Source organism: Oncorhynchus clarkii, chromosome 32, assembly GCF_045791955.1.
Source record: "Oncorhynchus clarkii lewisi isolate Uvic-CL-2024 chromosome 32, UVic_Ocla_1.0, whole genome shotgun sequence".
Lineage (NCBI taxonomy): Eukaryota > Metazoa > Chordata > Actinopteri > Salmoniformes > Salmonidae > Oncorhynchus > Oncorhynchus clarkii.
In genome coordinates, this window is record NC_092178.1 from 18775287 (window position 1) to 18797000 (window position 21714).

The window sequence follows — 21714 nt, forward strand, 5'->3', positions numbered from 1 at the left end:
ACATTGGGCTTATGACTCAAAGTCTGCATTCCCTACATAGTACACTGCTTTTGCACTAACATAGGGAATAGGGTGCAATTTGAGACTCTACCTGAAGCAGTACTTCACCAGGGAGTGAACAGACTTGAAAGCTATACCTCCGTTCTGAGTGTAGTGCTGTTGAAAAGGTTGCTTACGTGATCAGCATACCGTCCACTATAATGCTCCTGTTCTGAAGAAGGAGCATCAGTACAAAGAGTGTACTAATGGTGATCACTGTGCTTTCTACTGGAGTAAAATGACAGACTAATTAGGCAAAACAAATCTCTAATGTATCCTAAGTGTTGTCTCTAAATGAGAACAGTTCATTGAACATCTCAGAGGTGATCTACTGCTGTATGACTCAAAGCACTGTAGTCATGCCATAGCCTAAGCCAGTGTTTCCCATCTCCAGTCCTCAAAGCTCTAGCTCTGGACAAAAACACCTGATTCAACTTGTCATGGGCTTGATGATTAGTTGACAAATAAAATCAGGTTTGCTCGTCCGCGGTCACAACAAAAATATGTACCATTGGAGGTGCTGGAGGACTGGATTTGGGAAACACTGCCCTTAACTACAACACTGCCTGCCTACTGCTCATTCATGTTCAGCTTGCAGTAACAGGTGCTATTTAGACAGATCAAGGTTGCCAACACAGATCAGGATGTGACGCCTTTCATTGTTTTACTTTTATTTGCCTGTCGGTGTGTTTATTTGTGTGTTTCCGACCGTGTACAACCGACCACATCAAGACGACTGTTAGTTGGTCATACATTTCCTCAGTTCTCAAGCTGTCTGACAGCCACCTAGCTCCCCTCTTCTCTTTCTCAGTTCTCAAGCTGACTGACAGCCACCTAGCTCCCCTCTTCTCTTTCTCAGTTCTCAAGCTGACTGACAGCCACCTAGCTCCCCTCTCCTCTTCCTCAAGCTGTCTATATGTGTGTGTGTGATCACCCCCGTGTGTGTTTATGATCACTCCATTCTGCTGGTGTGTCACTTCCTGTCCTCAGAACCCACCAGAGGGCTGTCTTCCCCCCCCCCCCCCCCCCCTTCTCTCCACCTCGCTCTCTTGCCCCCCCCCCCCCCCCCTCTTTCTCTCCAACACTCATCCACCTCCTCTCTTGTTCCCCAAAACCGTGGTTTATTTTGTCTCAGCACTACAGTCTGCTGATGTTTGTTCTCAACCTCTCAGCACTCGCAGAGCACCTTGTGGTTAGTTTCATCTTCTCTCCCCCTCTCCTTTCATCTCTCTGCCCAAGTCATGATGGAGAGTTGATATTTCCACAACTTCTTTAGCGTCAAATGTATTCTTGAAGTTCTATGTTCCAGTTCTATGTATCCTGCTGCTTTCATGTTTATTATCAATACAAGCTTCAGCGTCAGAATATCAGGTGACTACACGGATCAAGCCGGGTATTATATGCTTGCTTTGCTGCTTGACATAAACACTGTATATTTTAGTGTTATTTTTGGGGTTAAACATCATGACATATCCCAAAAAGTTATCCCACCTTAACTCTCCTATTTCTCTATATAGGATCAGAGAATAGCAAAATAAAATTCAAGGTTCAGTATATTGACATGGAATTGCCATAGTAAACCATAATAATGACATGATTAACTGAAATAAATATCCACTTGAAAAGTCTTGAGAGTAAATAAATTAAGTCAATAAGGAGTGTATCGATCTATTGACTAGCTTCTCCACACCTGATTGACTTAATGTACACAGCCACAGTAACACTAGAACAGTTTACACGGATAGATACAGGCCCTTCATTCCACTGTCATTGGGTTCGACATGCCAATTCACCCTGTCTGTATACAGACCATCAACCCGCCCAGCTGTCGAGTGTTGGCTCACTAATAAGAATGAGAGTGAGCGAGAGACAGAGACAGAGACAAAGGTGATAGAGAAACTTTGTTAAATGAATGATAGATCAACTCCAGTTGTCATGGGCAGAGCCCACTGCTACACTCTATTACTGACGGTAAAACTATGCAACCCAGCAGGGATTCCTGGGGCTTTTCATTCAGCCTCCTATGAATCAAACTATGACAGGGCTGTCACTCAAACAAGGTCATAATGACTCCATTGGAAGGGGAATTAGTGCAACAGTTGTGATATCTGTTCAGTGGTTTAAGGCTATTTCTGGGTCTCAGTCTGTGTTGAGGGCTTATATGATACATTGTATGGATCGGGCTGTATTCGTCATGGGAGCCAATCCATGCAAAGACTACTGTAACCAGAGGGAAATGCTAGATAGTGTGTACAAGCGTATACAGTAGAGAATATCATATACATCTAACACATCTGAATATGGAATGAAGAAAAGGGCGACACTTTACAAAAGCAATTAGCCTTTTTTAATCTTACATTGCATTGGAAATGTACATAATAGATTCATACATGTTACAAATAATTTGTTCATAAAAATATATTTCTTTAAAAAAAAACTTTTTTTTAAATCACATTTTTTCTTATTTTTTATTTTTTTAAATATATTTTCAATGCATTTAACATAGGAGTACCCAACTGTACTGTACTGCAAATCATATTTAGGCTTCCTAGAATTGTATGTGTTCTTTATTGCAGTCATTTTTATAGGAAAAGCTAAATTTCAAAATAGATTGAAAGGTTAAAAAAACATGTCACCTGATGAGTGGAAAGGAGCTGCGCTGTGTCACAAGACTGTGTCAGTGTTTAGTGTTTGTTCAGAAACACATGAAGTCCTGTGAGGTGAAGGAGAAGGGGAATGAGACCATGAGATTATAATGAGAAAGACAGGAACAGGGGGATGAGGAGGAAGGAGCAGCAGACCTGGTTCACATGGTTTTTGGTAGGCACTGTAAAAACCACCCACTAGGATACATAGAGTAATACAATAACAACAACAACAACAACAATTCAAAACAAAACCGTGACAAAAAAGTGCAATATAATGAAAAGTCACAATGAAAATGTTGTGCGGACGAGTAAAAATGCCAAATAATATCGAAAGAAACACAAATTCTGGAAAGATCGATCCCATTGGTTTGCGGTTGGCATGGCGATTGATGTCACTGTCAGTATGGAGTATCATGAAGTCAGATAGACTGATCTGGTCTGTCATAGGTGAGAATGATGCCGGAGGTGTCACTGGTGGAGCCCATTGATCCCTTTCCGTATTAATGTGTGATGAGGTCGTGGTACTGCTTTATCATAAAGGCACTGTAATGAATCACAGCTTGGAGACCTGGGGGACTGCAGTCACGGACACCAATTAGGACTGACTCAGGTCCAATGGGTGGCACTGGGCATTGATACGACACAGGAGGCAATTCATCTCATCTAGTGTTGAAAAATGCATCTGTTCTGCAAATGACATCATCAGACATTTGTGATCAGAAACTAAATAGAAATAAAGATGGGTCCATTGCACATTATTTCAACAAAGTTCTATCGCTCTGTTGCTACAGACAGATGAAGGGATGAATACAGTATGAAATACGATCGTTAAACCTACTGGGATGATGTTTGATTCTGCTCTGCTCTCCTGTCGATGTTGGATGGATTTTGTTCCATGATGTTGTCCCCCAGAACTTTCAAATGGCCGCAAGCAGTACCAATATTGTCTTTAGATAAAGTGTAACAATTCCACATTTAGTACAAATTAAATGACACTCATTTAAAATAAGTTTTAATTTCCAGACTTTAAGATCTCAATACTGACATTCCTTATTTAAGTCAGAATGAAGATGACTGTAAAGGCTAATAACGTTACCAAAGTATGATCCAAAATGGCAAATAAGAGTTAAATATTCCAGAAAACCTTTCTATTCACATCGCACAGTTAACATCAATACTTCAAACACTTCTGATTGCCACAGTGGAAAAAAACACAGAATATGGGACTGAAGCTGGAGGAGAGGGAGTCACGGTCAAAACCGTTGTTGTAAAAAACGGTTTAACATTTCAAAAATTAACCAAAAAATACCTTTGTGTGTTTGACGATGTGAACAGCATATTCTGAAATATTTTCTTTTCTTCTCTTTTCTATAAACTCTTCATATAATCTCTCTCCCTTTGGCCCCTCCCACGTGGTAATATATAATACAAAAATATAGGTGGTGAATGCTCCTCCTATATATGCAAGAAGAAGATTTACAGATCCTTTTCACTTTATATAAAAGACCCAATCGACTGTGAAGAAGCACTCGCAGAGTGCAATATAATAAGGTAGCGTAAGAACTCTCCAGGCAACTCGCCGACCACCGTGAAGATTTGAGTTTTCATGTTTCTCAGTTCTCAGTTCAGTCTTCTAAAACGTGATGTTGGTCTGGTCTCCCAGTGAGTGTCCTTCTCGACACACATGACCCAGTCAAGGTTCCTGAAGAGTGTGCTTTATGTACCAGAGGAACGGTTCCTTGTTCCTCTGTTCGTCTTCCCAAAAATGTCTGACACGCCTCTATTGGAGTGTCTCCATCGCTATCTCCAGTCTCGATCTAAACAAAATCAGCTTGTTTCGCAAAAGCATTGTTCTTGTTCTTTTTTTTTTTACCTTGATATAAAATAAGAAAAACATGATGCAGTTTTTGCGGTAGCGGTCGCCAAGCGGACTTCATTATACCATTGTGCAGACTGTGTTCAGGTTGGGGTCAAACCGGACAGCTTTGCCTTCCACCGACTTGGCGCTGGTGTTGTACATGGGGTTCTCGAAGGCCGCCTGGCCATTGTTGTTCTCGTGGACGGAGCAGCCTGTGTACTGGGTTTTAGGAGTAGTCCTAGAGAAGGACAAATACATGGTTCAGACTCAATGTAGAACAAGAGTCAGTATAATTCAACATGTAGCCTATCTAATATGTACTGGGTTTTAAGAGAAGTCCTGTGGAGGAACACAGCAATGGTTTATGGTTTTATATGTGAATAACAGCAACCCGTATGTCAAACAAATTCTATGGATCACGTGTCAAACTCATTCCACGGAGGGCCGAGTGTCTGCGGGTTTTTGCTCCACCCTTGTACTTGATTCATGAATTAAGGCCACTAATTAGTGTGGAACTCTCCTCACCTGGTTGTCTAGGTCTTAATTGAAAGGAAAAAACTAAAACCCGCAAACACTAGGTCCTCCATGGAGTTTGACACCTCTGCTATAGATCCTGACACAGTAGCACAGTATAGATGGAGGATCTTCGTTTGAGACAGTTTATTACAGTAGGAAGGTAATCCTGCGGCAACAAGAAATGCTAATTATTTTGTGGATTATAATTCATGGACATTTTTGTAGGGGTTGAGACATTTTTCGTAAGGAAAAATCAAGTCAAGTGGAAATTAAAATCTTCAGAGGCCTTTTTAAACCTCAAATACACTGTAAGTTTAAAATGTCCTGCATTGCAGGAAAGTTATACTGCAACAGGGTCCTCAACTTAAGACCCTACATCTGTATGTGGCCTTTACTGTGAATTTAGCCCACAGCATAAAAATTGCTGGTGGTGGGTAGCTACACTTACCTCTGTTTGTAAAGATAAAACCCGAAGCCTGCAAATATCAGGGCGAAAAAAGGCACAAGGATTGCTATGGCCACAGAGCTACTGTTTGTACCATGAGGTGGGTTGGATGAGTTATTACTCTCTGACATGTTCAAACCTGTGTGGGAGAGGAGACATAGGAACAACATTAATATTCTCACACTCACCTTTTGGCCTAAATCAAATATCCATTACAAACATGTTTATTTCTATATACTGAAATGCCACAATATTGTTGACATTGAGAAAGCTGATATAAAAAACAATGTGATAATGTTTACCTAGCCTCTGAAGTCCAAACTGGCCGTAGTCTCTACCCTGTATGAAGCCTTGAAAGACGTAGGTGGCACCGTCAGGTTCTGCAGACACCTAAGGAGACAGATATGGTCAGTCAGTAAGTTAGTCATTCAGTCAGTGAGATTGTCGGGCAGTCAGTGAGTCACTTATTTCTTTGAATGGCACTTTCACTATGGGGTTACGTTTTAAAGGAAAAATCTACATGTTCAGGACAGCATTCGAGGCCATTTTGTAATAAACATGAAGTAAAAATGTCCAACAAATGTCCATTGATATGTCTAACAAATGTCAATATCAACATTTTTTACACCACATCAGATGGTTATTAAGATATGTAAGTCTGCTAAATGACTAACATGTAAATGTTTCAACTCCACAAATCCTTCCTGTGAGTAAATAACGGTAAACTTACAAAACCGTCCATGGACCACGTCTCCTCCTTGACCTTGCCCAGCGTGGTGTGAGTGGACGTTTTCACATGGTACATCAGCAGCATCAACCGTGCTTCTTGGCTCTTATAGACACCTGCAGCACAACAGAACACAGGGGGACAAGAGGCTCAATGTGAGGCCAGGGTACAACACTGATATAACTGGTGGTACTCAGGGGAGACGATCACAGACAATGACCCCATGATGATGGTCTCCCTCGCTTATCTCACTGTCTGTCTATCTGTCTGGCTGGAAAATGAAAGCAGGTGATATGAACACTCATTGAGCCATATTCCTCAACCATGGAGCAATTTCCAGCAGTAGAACACTCATCAACTGTACTTCCTATTTTTAACTGCCTCCTGCAATTGAAGGCAAAGAAAGGGAGCACCATATTAAGGCCTATCAGAGGTCCAGGCCCTTCGCTACCTCTGTAGCTCTTAACTGACTGATGTACACAGTGGTAGTAATAAGACACATTCAATTAACACACCTAAACCATTTCCTGGCCTCTCTAAATGTAAAATAAGCTGTTATTAAAAACACAAAATGGCTACCTCCATCACCTCAGTGTTATGATTACATTGTGATCCCTATATCTCCCAGACACGGTCATTTCTTCTCAATGAGTATGTGAATGAATAGTTCTTCATTCACCTGTCTAAGTCATAATTGGCGACGGCTGGGCAATTCCCAGTCCAATTTAAATGGAGAAGATTAATTAGATGATGTAAATGACATGTCAGCTGGGGCTAAAGGCATTCGTGGAGAAACGAGGGGGGTAAGAGCGAGGGGGAAGGAGCAAGGGGGGAAGGGGAAAAGGGGCCTCGACACTCCGGATAATTATGGTAAATCCGTCAAAGATTTGTCAGATCGGATTAAAATGTCATTTAAGCGAAATGGGGGAGGGGTGGGGGGGTATGTTTTACACGTCTGTTAGGCTATATAAATGAAGTACATTAAGGGACAGAATAATTTGCATTTTAGGGACGTCTATGTGAAAACGAATATATAAAATAAATGAGTCATCAGGATCATCAGCCAGGTTGTTCAAGATTGACATCGGAATTGGAAGTCTATCCATTTTCTGAGAACATCGGGAAATGCCTTCAAAACCAGCCACTAGGGGTAACAGTGAGCCCTATTACCACCAAGTAGCCTTGGGTTTTGCTAAGGCATTGTGGACGGGGGTGGTGGATGGGGGTAATCAAATCGAACTTTATTTGTCACATGCGCCGAATACAAGTGTAGATTTTACCGTGAAATGCTTAATTACAAGCCCTTAACCAACAGTGCAGTTCAAGAAGAGTTATAAACATATTTATCAAGTAGACTAAAATAAAAAGTCATAAATAAAAGTAACACAATAAGAATAACGATGCTATACACAGGGGGCACCGGAACCGAGTCAGTGTGTGGGGGTACAGGTTAGTTGAGGTAATTTGTACACACACGTATGTGGGGATGAAGTGATTATCCATAGATAATAAACAGCGAGTAGCAGCAGTGTACAAAAGGGGGGGGGGGGGGTCAATGTAAATTGTCCGGTGGTGATTATATTAATTGTTCAGGAGTCTTATGACTTGGGGGTAGAAGCTGTTGAGGAGCCTTTTGGTCCTAGACTTGGCGCTCCGGTACCGCTTGCCGTGCGGTAGCAAAGAAAAAAGTCTATAACTTGGGTTACTGAAGTCTTTGACAATTTTATGGACATTTAAATAGCCTGACACCACCTATTGTATAGGTCCTGTATGGCAGGAAGCTTGGCAGGAAGTGATGTACTGGGCTGTTCGCACCACCCTCTGTAGCGCCTTACAGTCAGATGCCGAGCAGTTGCCATACCAGGCGGTGATGCAACTGGTCAAGATGCTCTCGATGGTGCAGCTGTAGAACCTTTTGAGGATCTGGGGACCCATGCCAAATCTTTTCAGTCTCCTGAGGGGGAAAAGGTTTTGTTGTGCCCTCTTCCCGACTGTCTTGGTATGTTTGGACCATGATAGTTCGTTGGTGAAGTGGACGCCAAGGAACTTGAAACTTTCGACCCGCTCCACTACAGCCCCATCGATGTTAATGGGGGCCTGTTTGGCCCTTCTTTTCGATCAGCTCCTTTGTCTTGCTCACATTGAGGGAGAGGTTGTTGTCCTGGCACCACACTGCTGACGTCCTCCCTATAGGCTGTCTCATCGTTGTCGGTGATCAGGCCCACCACTGTTGTGTCGTCAGCAAACTTAATGATGGTGTTGGAGTCGTGTTTGGCCATGCAGTCGTGGGTGAACAGAGAATACAGGAGGGGACTAATCCCCAGTGTTAAGGATCAGCGTGGCAGATGTGTTGTTGTCTACTCTTACCACCTGAGTGCGGCCCGTCAGGAAGTCCAGGATCCAGTTGGAGAGGGAGGTGTTTAGTTCCAGAGTCCTTAGCTTAGTGATGAGCTTCGTGGGCACTATGGTGTTGAACGCTGAGCTGTAGTCAATGAACAGCATTCTCACATAGGTGTTCCTTTTGTCCAGGTGAGAAAGGGCGGTGTGGAGTGCGATTTAGATCGCGTCATCTATGGATCTGTTGGGGCGGTATGCGAATTGGAGTAGGTCAAGGGTGTCCGGGAGGATGCTGTTGATGTGAGCCATGACCAGCCTTTCAAAGCACTTCATGGCTAACGTGAGTGCCACGGGGCGGTAATCATTTAGGCATGTTACCTTCGCTTCCTTGGGAACAGGGACTATGATGGTCTGCTTGAAACATGTAGGTATTACGGACTCGGTCAGGGAGAGGTTGAAAATGTCAGTGAAGACACTTGACAGTTGGTTTACGCATGCATTGAGTACATGTCCTCCTAATCCGTCTGGCCCAGCAGCTTTGTGAATGTTGACCTGTTTCAAGGTTTTGTTCACATCGGCTACTAAGAGCGTTATCACACAGTCATCCAGAACAGCTGGTCCTCTTCATGCCTCAGTGTTGCTTGCATCGAAGTGAGCATAAAAGGCATTTAGCTTCTGGTAGGCTCGCGTCACTGGGCAGCTCGCGTCTGGGTTTCACTTTGTAGTCCATAATACACTGCTCAAAAAATAGAGGGAACACTTAAACAACACAATGTAACTCAAAGTCAATCACACTTCTGTGAAATCAAACTGTCCACTTAGGAAGCAACACTGATTGACAATAAATGTCACATGCTGTTGTGCAAATGGAATAGACAACAGGTGGAAATTATAGGCAATTAGCAAGACACCCCCAATAAAGTAGTGGTTCTGCAGGTGATAACCACAGACCACTTCTCAGTTCCTATGCTTCTTGGCTGATGTTTTGGTCACTTTTGAATGCTGGCGATGCTTTCACTCTAGTGGTAGCATGAGACGGAGTCTACAACCCACACAAGTGGCTCAGGTAGTGCAGCTCATCAAGGATGGCACGTCAATGCGAGCTGTGGCAAGAAGGTTTGCTGTGTCTGTCAGTGTAGTGTCCAGAGCATGGAGGCGCTACCAGGAGACAGGCCAGTACATCAGGAGACGTGGAGGAGGCCGCAGGAGCGCAACAACCCAGTAGCAGGACTGCTACCTCCGCCTTTGTGCAAGGAGGAGCAGGAGGAGCACTGCCAGAGCCCTGCAAAATGACCTCCAGCAGGCCACAAATGTGCATGTGTCTGCTCAAACGGTCAGAAACAGACTCTATGAGGGTGGTATGAGGGCCCAACGTCCACAGTTGGGGTTGTGCTTACAGCCCAAAACCATGCAGGACGTTTGGCATTTGCCAGAGAACACCAAGATTGGTAAATTAGCCACTGGCGCCCTTGTGCTCTTCACAGATGAAAGCAGGTTCACACTGAGCACACGTGACAGAGTCTGGAGACGCCGTGGAGAACGTTCTGCTGCCTGCAACATCCTCCAGCATGACCGGTTTGGCGGTGGGTCAGTCATGGTGTGGGGTGGCATTTCTTTGATGGGCCGCACAGCCCTCCATTTGCTCGCCAGAGGTAGCCTGACTGCCATTAGGTACCGAGATGAGATCCTCAGACCCCTTGTGAGACCATATGCTGGTGCGGTTGGCCCTGGGTTCCTCCTAATGCAAGACAATGCTAGACCTCATGTGGCTGGAGTGTGTCAGCAGTTCCTGCAAGAGGAAGGCATTGATGCTATGGACTTGCCCGCTCGTTCCCCAGACCTGAATCCAATTGAGCACATCTGGGACATGATGTCTCGCGCCATCCACCAACAGACTGTCCAGGAGTTGGCGGATGCTTTAGTCCAGGTCTGGGAGTAGATCCCTCAGGAGACCATCCGCCACCTCATCAGGAGCCATCCCAGGCGTTGTAGGGAGGTCATACAGGCACGTGGAGGCCACACACACTACTGAGCCTAATTTTTACTTGTTTTAAGGACATTACATTAAAGTTGGATCAGCCTGTAGTGTGGTTTTCCACTTGGAAAAGTGTGTGTGACTCCAAATCCAGACCTCCATGGGTGGATACATTTTATTTCCATGGATAATTTTTGTGTGATTTTGTTGTCAGCACATTCAACTATGTAAAGAAAAAAGTATTTAATAAGAATATTTCATTAATTCAGATCTAGGATGTGTTATTTTAGTGTTCCCTTTATTTTTTTGAGCAGTGTAGTTTATCAAGCCCTGCCACATCCGACGAGCGTCAGAGTCGGTGTAGTAGGATTCAATCTTAATCCTGTATTGACGCTTTGCTTGTTTGATGGTTCGTCTGAGGGCATAGCGGGATTTCTTCCAAGTGTCCGGATTAGTCTCCTGCTCCTTGAAAGCGGCAGCTCTAGCCTTTAGCTCGATGCGGATGTTGCCTGTAATCCATGGCTTCTGGTTGGGATATGTACGTACAGTCACTGTGGGGACAACGTCGTCGTTGCACTTATTTATGAAGCCGATGACTGAGGTGATGTACTCCTCAATGCCATTGTATCCCAGAACATATTCCAGTCTGTGCTAGCAAAACAGTCCTGTAGTGTAGCATCCACGTCATCTGAACACCTCCCTATTGAGTGAGTCACTGGTACTTCCTGCTTTAGTTTTTGATTGTAAGCAGGAATCAGGAGGATAGAATTGTGGTTAGATTTGACAAATGGGGGGCGGGGGAGAGCTTTGTATGCATCTCTGTGTGTGGAGTAAAGGTGGTCTAGGATTTTTTATATCTCTGGTTGCACATGTGACATGCTGGTAAAATTTGGTAAAACTGATTTAAGTTTGCCTGCATTAAAGTCCCCGGCCACTAAGAGCGCCTCTTCTGGGTGAGCATTTTCTTCTTTGCTTATGGCCTTATAGAGTTGGTTGAGAGCTGTCTTAGTGCCAGCTTCGTTCTGTGGTGGTAAATTGACGGCTACGAATAATATAGATGAGATAGTAGATAGTGTGGCTACAGCTTATCATAAGGTACTTTACCTCAGGTGAGCAATACCTCGAGACTTCTTTAATATTAGACATTGCGCATCAGCTTTTATTGACAAATAGACACACACCCTCACCCCTCGTCTTGCCAAAGGTGGCGTCTCTGTTCTGCCGGTGCATCGACCATAAGATGGTACAGTTTTTGATATCCTGTTGGTAGGATAATCTTAATCGTAGGTCATAAATTTTATTTTCCAATGATTGTACATTAGCAAGAAGAACGGAAGGCAGTGGGAGTTTACTCGCTCGCCTACGGATTTTCAAAAGGCTGCCCGATCTGCGGCCCCTTTTCCTGCGTCTTTTCTTTACGTAAAAGGGTTGGATCTGGGCCTGTTCCAGTGAAAGCAGGATATTCTTCTCGTCAGACTCGTTAAAGGAAAAAGTTTATTTTGGTCCGTGGTGAGTAATCGCTGTTCTGATGTCCAGAAGTTATTTTCGGTCATAAGAGCAAGATTATGTACACAATACACTGAGTTAATCCCATGACCCCGGATGATTTATCCCAGTTGTGGAGATTGGTTTTACATTTTTTGTTTTAACCCTATCCAAAACCTTAACCCTTACCGAAACCATTTGGAATGACTGCCTAAACTTAATGTTTTAACCTTATTCAAAACCTTAACCCTTAACTTCTAAATTTGACATTTGGATAAATTGAACCATACAGAGCAGCAGGAGCAACAGTAACACTTCAAAATGTGATGTTTGGAGAATGTGAATGAATGTCTAATGTCTAATTCATAACGCATCACCTCAAAACACCTTCTCAGATCAGACAGACTATGAATGCCCATTTGAATGTTTGCAAATGTCCTCCACACAGGCAAATAAACTATTTAATTTAATTTCCCACTAAGTAGATACAGTCTTAAATGGATACCATCTGACATTAAGACCCTACCACTCAAACAATGTCAGCTATGTTTAGTAACACTCAAGTCTAGTCATATGCATACTTGGGGAGAGAAACACCGCATCTGAAACGCCAGCTCCATTCTACTCCAGTGGTACATGATGACATTTTTTTACAACACTCTAGATGTTGCTGGGGTAATACATAACTGTGTGTGTGTGCATGTGTGTTCAAGGAGTGGCTAGAGACCTTCCCTAGCATCAACCTCTCTGTGTAATATGTAGTGAAATGGGGACGGCGTACCTGAAAGCAGCAGTTCCATGTTGCTATTGGTCAAGGTGACGTTAACCCTTCCCGTAGTGGAATTAAAGCTTGTGATACTCAGAGTCATTGGTTGTTTTCTTCCCTTGTAGTTGTATGAACCCTTCCAGATATAGTTAGGAGCAAAGACGTCATCAGGAACTGAAACAGGGCATAGAAAATATTGATTATTAGAGGACCTTGGTTGTGCCTGAGGTTGGTTGAGCGGTTAAACCCACTGACCTCTGCAAACCCTGCCTACATGGGATCGAATCCCGGCCCCAACGGTCTTCACACTGTCTTCCCTTTATCCATCTCCCTGTTCATTTGTATCCATCGTTTCAATAAAACTTTTAAAAGTTTGGGGAAAGAGAGAATAAGAGGACCTTGGTTGAGTAAAAAAAATATCTTGAAATATACTACGACTTTACATTCCACCAGAAAATAAACTACACTTTGGAGGTAAATTAAAATAAGTGAACTATCCCTTTAAATCCATACTGACCAGATATTGAGTGTCTGGCCGAATGGCCGCATCACACATCTCAAACCCCTAAACTAATGCAAAGTTGAGGCCAACACTTATTAATACAGATCGATATACAGTGTGTGTCCTTGCACAGGGGTTGTTAAGTCACCGCTACACATGTATCCTCTGTATAACCTTCTATAAGTCTGTTTGATTCATGATTGATCAAATCGACAGTACTACTAGTGTTCACAGACACAGGCAGGGCCCCTGAGCTTTCACCCTCAGAGTATATCAAACTTGTAAATGACCTCCAAGCTTTTCAAAAACTTACTCCCTCTCCAAGTTTATCAATGTTAAACTTGTTATGAAGGCAGTGGAAGCTTTGGCATCGTTGAGCTGCTATCTCACGGCATCACGACAGATGACTCCATAGAAGAGAGATAGAGAGAGAGAGACATAGAGAGACAGAGCGGGAGAGACTGCCAGGCCGTGCTGCCCGGACATTTTATCGTCAAACTCACTCTCTCCATTCTTCATTAACTTCTCGTCCCTCAAGAGGGGCACTCAAGAATGCATTAAGGATACCAGTCCTTCTGAGGTGCTATTAGCGAAGCCATCGAGCCAAATGAAGTTGTTCATATTCACTCTGTTGTGACTACGGATCTGACCCGCTGCTAACTGCCACATGTATACTTTAGACAAGTACAGTCAGAGTAGTCTTTTGTTATGGAATCAGAACACTGCTCTGATGACGCTACTGTAATGGGCTGTGTGTGTGTGTGTGTGTGTGTGTGTGTGTGTGTGTGTGTGTGTGTGTGTGTGTGTGTGTGTGTGTGTGTGTGTGTGTGTGTGTGTGTGTGTGTGTGTGTGTGTGTGTGAGTGTGGGGGTGGGGCTACTGTAATGATGTGCATGTGTGTGTCGTGATAGCATTTCAGTCAGGCACTCACCATTCAGCTTGGGACTGGGTGTCCCTGCCACTGGCTTGATGGGCTTCTCTGAGAGTTTGGACCCAGCTGAGGTGATGGGAGACAAAAACAGCATTAGTAGTACTACTACATATTTCACCTCAACTTCCCCCACGTGGGACTTCTAATCATGAATTAATGTGCTTCAGCACCACACATCAAGAGGTAATGCAACTAACTCATTGATGGCGAATCCTCAATTCTATTGCGTGGTAATAGCATAGCCATATATTTAGAATTTGTAAATGTATGGCTCTGGATAATATTCCTAAATAAAACATGTACGGTGTGTTCTGTGATGTAAAAGTCAAGCATGGAATCTTCTGCTAGTTATAGTAAATCAAATCAAATCATAGTTTATTTGTCATATGCATGTGATACAGCGATGTGCACACAGTACAATGACATGCTTACTTGCAAGCTCTTCTCGTATGACAATTGCTAATAAAAGGTATAGAAAGGTGTACAAAGTAAGAAACACAGAAATAAGCACGCATGTGGTAATGCAGTAGAATGCGTTAACTGGCAGAGGCCCTCTACAGTTGACAGTGATGGTAAGTCACAGTGGTGGGGACAGGACTACTGCACTGGGCCAAATGACCAGTCCATCAAGGACAAGAAACCGATCCTGCGTCTCCAATGGTACCCTCGTCCTTATTTAGTGCACTACTTTTGGTCAAATTCAGTGTGCTAGATAGGGACTAGGGTGCCGTTGGAGACGCAGACAGAAGCCTGATCCTGTTTGTCCAGTGGCATGATAGAAGCTAGAATAACACAAGATGCCGCATGCTGCAGTGGTAGCAGAACAGCCTTGCACAGTGGGAACTTCTCCCACAGCATTCCATGTCTCTCCCATCTGTTTGTGTTTGTAATTACTCTGGGGCCTGAGGTGCACAGCTGCACAACGCAGCAGTGGCGAGGACTGTGTCTGCATGTGTGTGAAGTGTGCTCCGTACTATTGCAGCTGCAGTCATGACCTGCGGCACAAGAGAGCCTCTGTCCCATATCAGCATATGCCATGCTACACACACAAGCACGCAAACAAATGGCTAAGGTTAGCATTGGGAGAAAGTTAGGGGGAACTTCACCCTGGAGCCACACAGACACACACAAACAAACACACTGGCCATGTCGGCCTGTACCTCGACAAATGGGCATCTTCCCGGTCCAGGTACCGTCGGACTTGCAGATGCGGTGTTCCGAGCCCCCGGACAGGAAGAAGCCGGTCTGGCAGGAGTAGAGGAGGGTGTAGCCAAACCCTGGCAGATCCATCCCCATCACCTCCACATGGGCCGGGCTCTCTGGCTGCTTACACGAGTGGGCTGGGAGGGGGGAAAGACAGGGGGAGAGAGGGAGAAGGAGAGGGGGGAGAAGAGAGAGATTGGGAAAGGTGGGAAAAGAGAGAGAGAGAGAGAGAGAGAGAGACAGAGAGAGAGAGCAAAGAAAGGGGGGGCAGAGAGACGAGGGACAGAGAAAGAGAGAAAACAGAGGAACAATGAGAATGAGAGAGAGAGAGGTAGAGAAATGGGACAGAGTGAGAGAGCGAGAGAGAGAGGGCAGAGAGAGTGAGGGCAGAAAGAGAGAGAGGAAGAAAAAATGAAAGCGACATACTGCTATGGCTCTTCTCACCATCTGCCCTTTATGGGGTCATCATCAAAGCTCTGTTGAATTCTTTTGTTTCCTTTTATATTGTTTTGCTGCACCTGCAAGTGACTGGATGCATGTACACTACTTCTGAACTGATTCACTGGCTTCTTAGAACACCCCCCCCAAACACAATGCATCATGCACTAGAAAGACATCTGCTATGGCTGCACTGTGTGTGAATACGACTGGCTACTTTCTCAGGGATGGATGGTTGCATTCTACACAGTCTACAGAGATGGTCCAGAGTTGAGTTGAGCAACCCATAGAGGGTGAGACAGACACTGATGTGTTGTGGCAGACTGCACAGAGACAGAAAGAAGTGTGTGTGTACCTGTCAATGCCCCCCCAACCCATGAAAGATCAAACAGTAGGAGATGCTCAGTCATTCAGATAAGCCAGTGGACCACTATCATCCATCTTTGATCAAAAGGGACTGGGATTAGGTCTGTGGAGGGAGCAATGCTCCAACTAACCCACCAATGCTCTTTTATCTTTGGGTCTGTTTTGTTTGTGTGTGGAAGGTTTGTGTGTGTGTGTGTGTGTGGAAGATTTGTGTGTGTGTGTGTGTGTGTGTGTGTGTGTGTGTGTGTCCAACACTGGAGGGGGTGGGGGAGTGAATCTTGTGGCCGATGAAAGATTGTTAGAGGTAATGGTGACTTATTTTGTGTTTGTTTTCTGAAATTCCAATATCAAAAAGACTATGAACATTAACTTTATATTACATTACACAGTATGAGTAATACTACAAATAGTGTACTATATCAATGTCACTTGTGTGACACTGGGTGTTGCCATTTCTTCACACATGATATTGAATCAGAAAATCAAACACTTGGCAGAATATAGGCTAATTACAAAAATAGTTAAATGTAGTTATGAGTGGAGATGCTTGGAGTGAATGAACTGCAATCTGTCGGCTTAGATTGGGAGCCATCTGTCAGTGCTCTCTAAGTCAGCCTCGTAACAAACTGGTTTAATGGAGTTCGCTTTGACTCGATCTTCCCATGGCTGGACAGACAGACGTGCAGTGAAGAGAGAGAGAAATAGAGAGAGAGTGCAGCCACCTCCACCCACACATTTCTTATTCAATTTTATGCTGGAAATTATAGTCGTATTCATAACATTTCCTCATGCTATGCATTCATATCTACATTGCAGTAGGCTATACTTCCTTAAAGTATATAAACCATATTTTCACACCATTTCCTCATACTACTAACACTGCTCCCCAGTGCTCTAAATTACTCCAACTACTACTACTACAACTGCAACTGCTACTACTCCAACTGCAACTGCTACTACTCCAACTGCAACTGCTACTACGACTACAATTGAAGCTGCTACTACTACTACTACTATTGCCACTTCTACTACTCCAACTGCAACTTCTACTACCGCAGCTGCTACTACTGCTACTGCTACTACTGCTACTACTTCTGCTGCTACTACTACTGCTACTACTACTGCTACTACTACTACTGCTGCTACTACTACTACTACTACAACTACTACTGCTACTTTCTACTGTTACTACTACTATAACTACTGCAACTACTACCGCTGCTACTACTACTACAACTACTACTGCTACTACTGCTGCTACTAATACTGCTACTACAACTGCAACTGCAACTGCTACTACTGCTATTACCACTGCTGCTACTGCTACTATTACTTATGCTGCTACTGCTACTGCTACTACTACTACTACTACTTATACTGCTACTACTACTGCTACCACTACTACTACTTCTGCTACTGCTACTGCTGCTACTACTACTGCTACTACTATTACTACTACTGCTACTACTACTGCTACTACTACTACTACTACTACTACTACTACTACTACTACTACTACTATTACTAATACTACTGCTACTACTACTCCTACAACTACTACGACTGCTACTACTACCTCTTCTGCTGCTACTGCTACTATTATGTGCTATATTCTTGACAGTCAGTGATGCTGTCATTCGAAGCTGTGACTGTGTGAGAAACACAACAACAACACACAGTGACTTGGTTGGTAAAGTCACCCCTGTTCTGCCAACTGGCTTGACATACTCCCAGCCTACCTTGCTCCGTGAATCTTTAACAGTGTCAGTCTACTGGTCAGAGACCGAGAACATGGAGGGAGGTGGAGAGGTGGGCGCTTGGCCATGGTGTGACGCAAGAGTAAAGTGTGTGTGTGTACTGTATGTGTGTGTGTGGTGATGGGTGGAGAGAGGGAGACCGGCTGTATGGGGAGATAAGACTAGGGCCTGCCTTCCTCTCCTCCCTGGGATAGGTGACACAAAGAGAGAGAGAGACCGATACAGAGAGAGAGACTAAGTGAGAGAAAGAGAGAGAGAGACCGATACAGAGAGAGACTAAGTGAGAGAAAGGACACCACCACCATCACCTCTTTACCCACCATCTCACCCCACCTGACCCAGCCTCACCCTATCCCCATGGAGGTAGCAATAGTGGGTAAGACTACCCTGAGGGTGACTGGCGATCTGCATGAAATAGGATCAGTGTGTGGATGGCAGTGTCCCAAATGGCATCCTATCCCCTATATAGTGCACTACTTTTGGTTATAGGGTCACACACTGCCAAGTTTCATAGTCATATTTACTAGCTGCCGCTTTGAAAATGAATTAACATTATTTGAAACATACAGGGTTATTTTCTTCTCTCAGTCACAGCAGGTGAGCTGGGATGCTGGGACCCTGGGACATAAGGATTTTTAAGCCTTGAGACAATTGAGACATGGATTGTGTATGTGTGCCATTCAGAGGGTGAATGGGCAAGACAAAAGATTGAAGTGCCTTTGAACAGGGTATGGTAGAACCAGTGCCAGGCGCACCGGCTTGTGTGAAGAACTGCAACGCTGCTGGGTTTTTCACACTCAACAGTTTCCAGCGTGTATCAAGAATGGTCCACCACTCAAAGGACATCCAGCCAACTTGACACAACTGTGGGAAGCATTGGAGTCAACATCCAGCATCCCTGTGGAATGCTTTCGACACCTTGAAGAGTCCATGCCCTGACAAATAGAGACTGCAACTGAATATTAGAAAGGTGTTCCACAGGGATGCTGTGACACAGAGAAAATAAAATTACCCTCTATGTCTCAAATCCTGTGAATTAATTTTAAAGTGGCAGTTATTAAATATGACTATGAAGCTTAGCAGATTGTGCCACTATCATTTAAACAGTAATGAAGCCTTTGGATCGTTATAGCAGGCGCTAACGTTGCTAGTTGGAGATAGTTCTGCCATGATCCTTCTGAGAGCCTTGTTACCTAGGAAACAGCGAACTGCTCATATTCAAGCGAAACTCGTTCAAAAGACCTGCATTTAATCGCCTGTAAGACTCCTACGCCTGATATACGATATAAGCCACGCTCACTGGACCTCAATACAGCAGAACCATGACAAACTAGTCTGGTTAGGACCACATCACATGTATTTCTCACTCTCTGTCTACAAAGGGACAGTCGGGGGTGTGACCGGGCGTCATAGAGGGACAGTCGGGGTGTGACCGGGCGTCATAGAGGGACAGTAGGGGGTGTGACCGGGCGTCATAGAGAGACAGTAGGGGGTGTGACCGGGCGTCATAAAGGGACAGTCGGGGGTGTGACCGGGCGTCATAGAGAGACAGTAGGGGGTGTGACCGGGCGTCATAGAGAAATAGTAGGGGGTGTGACCGGGCGTCATAGAGAAATAGTAGGGGGTGTGACCGGGCGTCATAAAGGGACAGTAGGGGGTGTGACCGTGCGTCATAGAGAAACAGTAGGGGGTGTGACCGGGCGTCATAAAGGGACAGTAGGGGGTGTGACCGGGCGTCATAGAGAGACAGTAGGGGGTGTGACCGTGCGTCATAGAGAAATAGTAGGGGGTGTGACCGGGCGTCATAAAGGGACAGTAGGGGGTGTGACCGTGCGTCATAGAGAAACAGTAGGGGGTGTGACCGTGCGTCATAGAGAGACAGTAGGGGGTGTGACCGGGCGTCATAGAGAGACAGTAGGGGGTGTGACCGGGCGTCATAAAGGGACAGTAGGGGGTGTGACCGGGCTTCATAAAGGGAGAGTCGGGGGTGTGACCGTGCGTCATAGAGAAACATTAGATGGTGTGACCGTGCATCATAGAGAGACAGTAGGGGGTGTGACCGTGCGTCATAAAGGGACAGTAGGGGGTGTGACCGTGCGTCATAGAGAAACAGTAGATGGTGTGACCGGGCGTCATAGAGAGACAGTAGGGGGTGTGACCGGGCTTCATAAAGGGAGAGTAGGGGGTGTGACCGGGCGTCATAGAGAGACAGTAGGGGGTGTGACCGGGCTTCATAAAGGGAGAGTCGGGGGTGTGACCGTGCGTCATAGAGAAACATTAGGGGGTGTGACCGGGCGTCATAAAGGGACAGTAGGGGGTGTGACCGGGCGTCATAGAGAAACAGTAGGGGGTGTGACCGTGCGTCATAGAGAAACAGTAGGGGGTGTGACCGGGCGTCATAAAGGGACAGTAGGGGGTGTGACCGGGCGTCATAGAGAGACAGTAGGGGGTGTGACCGTGCGTCATAAAGGGACAGTAGGGGGTGTGACCGGGCGTCATAGAGAGACAGTAGGGGGTGTGACCGGGCGTCATAAAGGGACAGTAGGGGGTGTGACCGGGCTTCATAAAGGGAGAGTCGGGGGTGTGACCGTGCGTCATAGAGAAACATTAGATGGTGTGACCGTGCATCATAGAGAGACAGTAGGGGGTGTGACCGTGCGTCATAAAGGGACAGTAGGGGGTGTGACCGTGCGTCATAGAGAAACAGTAGATGGTGTGACCGGGCGTCATAGAGAGACAGTAGGGGGTGTGACCGGGCTTCATAAAGGGAGAGTAGGGGGTGTGACCGGGCGTCATAGAGAGACAGTAGGGGGTGTGACCGGGCTTCATAAAGGGAGAGTCGGGGGTGTGACCGTGCGTCATAGAGAAACATTAGGGGGTGTGACCGGGCATCATAAAGGGACAGTTGGGGGTGTGACCGTGCGTCATAGAGAAACAGTAGGGGGTGTGACCGTGCGTCATAGAGAAACAGTAGGGGGTGTGACCGGGCGTCATAAAGGGACAGTAGGGGGTGTGACCGTGCGTCATAGAGAAACAGTAGGGGGTGTGACCGTGCGTCATAGAGAGACAGTAGGGGGTGTGACCGGGCGTCATAGAGAGACAGTAGGGGGTGTGACCGGGCATCATAAAGGGACAGTAGGGGGTGTGACCGGGCGTCATAGAGGGACAGTAGGGGGTGTGACCGGGTGTCATAGAGGGACAGTAGGGGGTGTGACCGTGCGTCATAGAGGGACAGTAGGGGGTGTGACCGGGCGTCATAGAGAGACAGTAGGGGGTGTGACCGGGCGTGATAGAGGGACAGTCGGGGGTGTGACCGGGCGTCATAGAGGGACAGTAGGGGGTGTGACCGGGTGTCATAGAGGGACAGTACGGGGTGTGACCGGACGTCATAAAGGAACAGTAGGTGCTGTAATGTGACTCACGGATGCACTCTGGTTGGGAGCCGCTCCAGGTAAGGTCAGCCTGACACAGCCGGGTGGTGGAGCCCTGGAGCAGGTGACCCGGCTGGCACTGGAACGCCACCATGCTGCCCACCTGTGTTAGAGTAGAAACACACAGGTGAGTGCACCCGCATTTACAATAAGGACAGAAGTATAGAAACACACACACCACTTGGTTAGGATCTACAGTATGTAGTTATAGTACCAATGACATAAAGAGTAGTTTACACTTTTACATTCACACTAATCTCAGATGTTTATAATGATTAAAAAGAGACTTGG

At 45.4% G+C, this 21714-nt stretch overlaps 1 protein-coding gene across 3 annotated transcripts in view; it reads right to left on the bottom strand.

The window, feature by feature from the left end:
• Positions 1 to 2363: 2363 nt before the first annotated feature.
• LOC139392197 (CUB and sushi domain-containing protein 3-like) overlaps positions 2364 to 21714 on the bottom strand; it is a 634291-nt gene continuing 614940 nt past the window's right edge. For 2 of the 3 annotated variants that reach the window (XM_071139991.1, XM_071139990.1), the window contains exons 63-70: positions 21415 to 21526; positions 15389 to 15568; positions 14229 to 14294; positions 12812 to 12970; positions 6237 to 6349; positions 5809 to 5896; positions 5510 to 5645; positions 2364 to 4783 (exon numbers count right to left, since the gene is read on the bottom strand). In XM_071139991.1, coding sequence (XP_070996092.1) covers positions 4624 to 4783; positions 5510 to 5645; positions 5809 to 5896; positions 6237 to 6349; positions 12812 to 12970; positions 14229 to 14294; positions 15389 to 15568; positions 21415 to 21526 — 1014 coding nt within the window. In that variant the 3' untranslated portion in view covers positions 2364 to 4623. The remainder of the gene's footprint in view (positions 4784 to 5509; positions 5646 to 5808; positions 5897 to 6236; positions 6350 to 12811; positions 12971 to 14228; positions 14295 to 15388; positions 15569 to 21414; positions 21527 to 21714) is intronic. The other variant, XM_071139989.1, reaches the window with a different exon arrangement.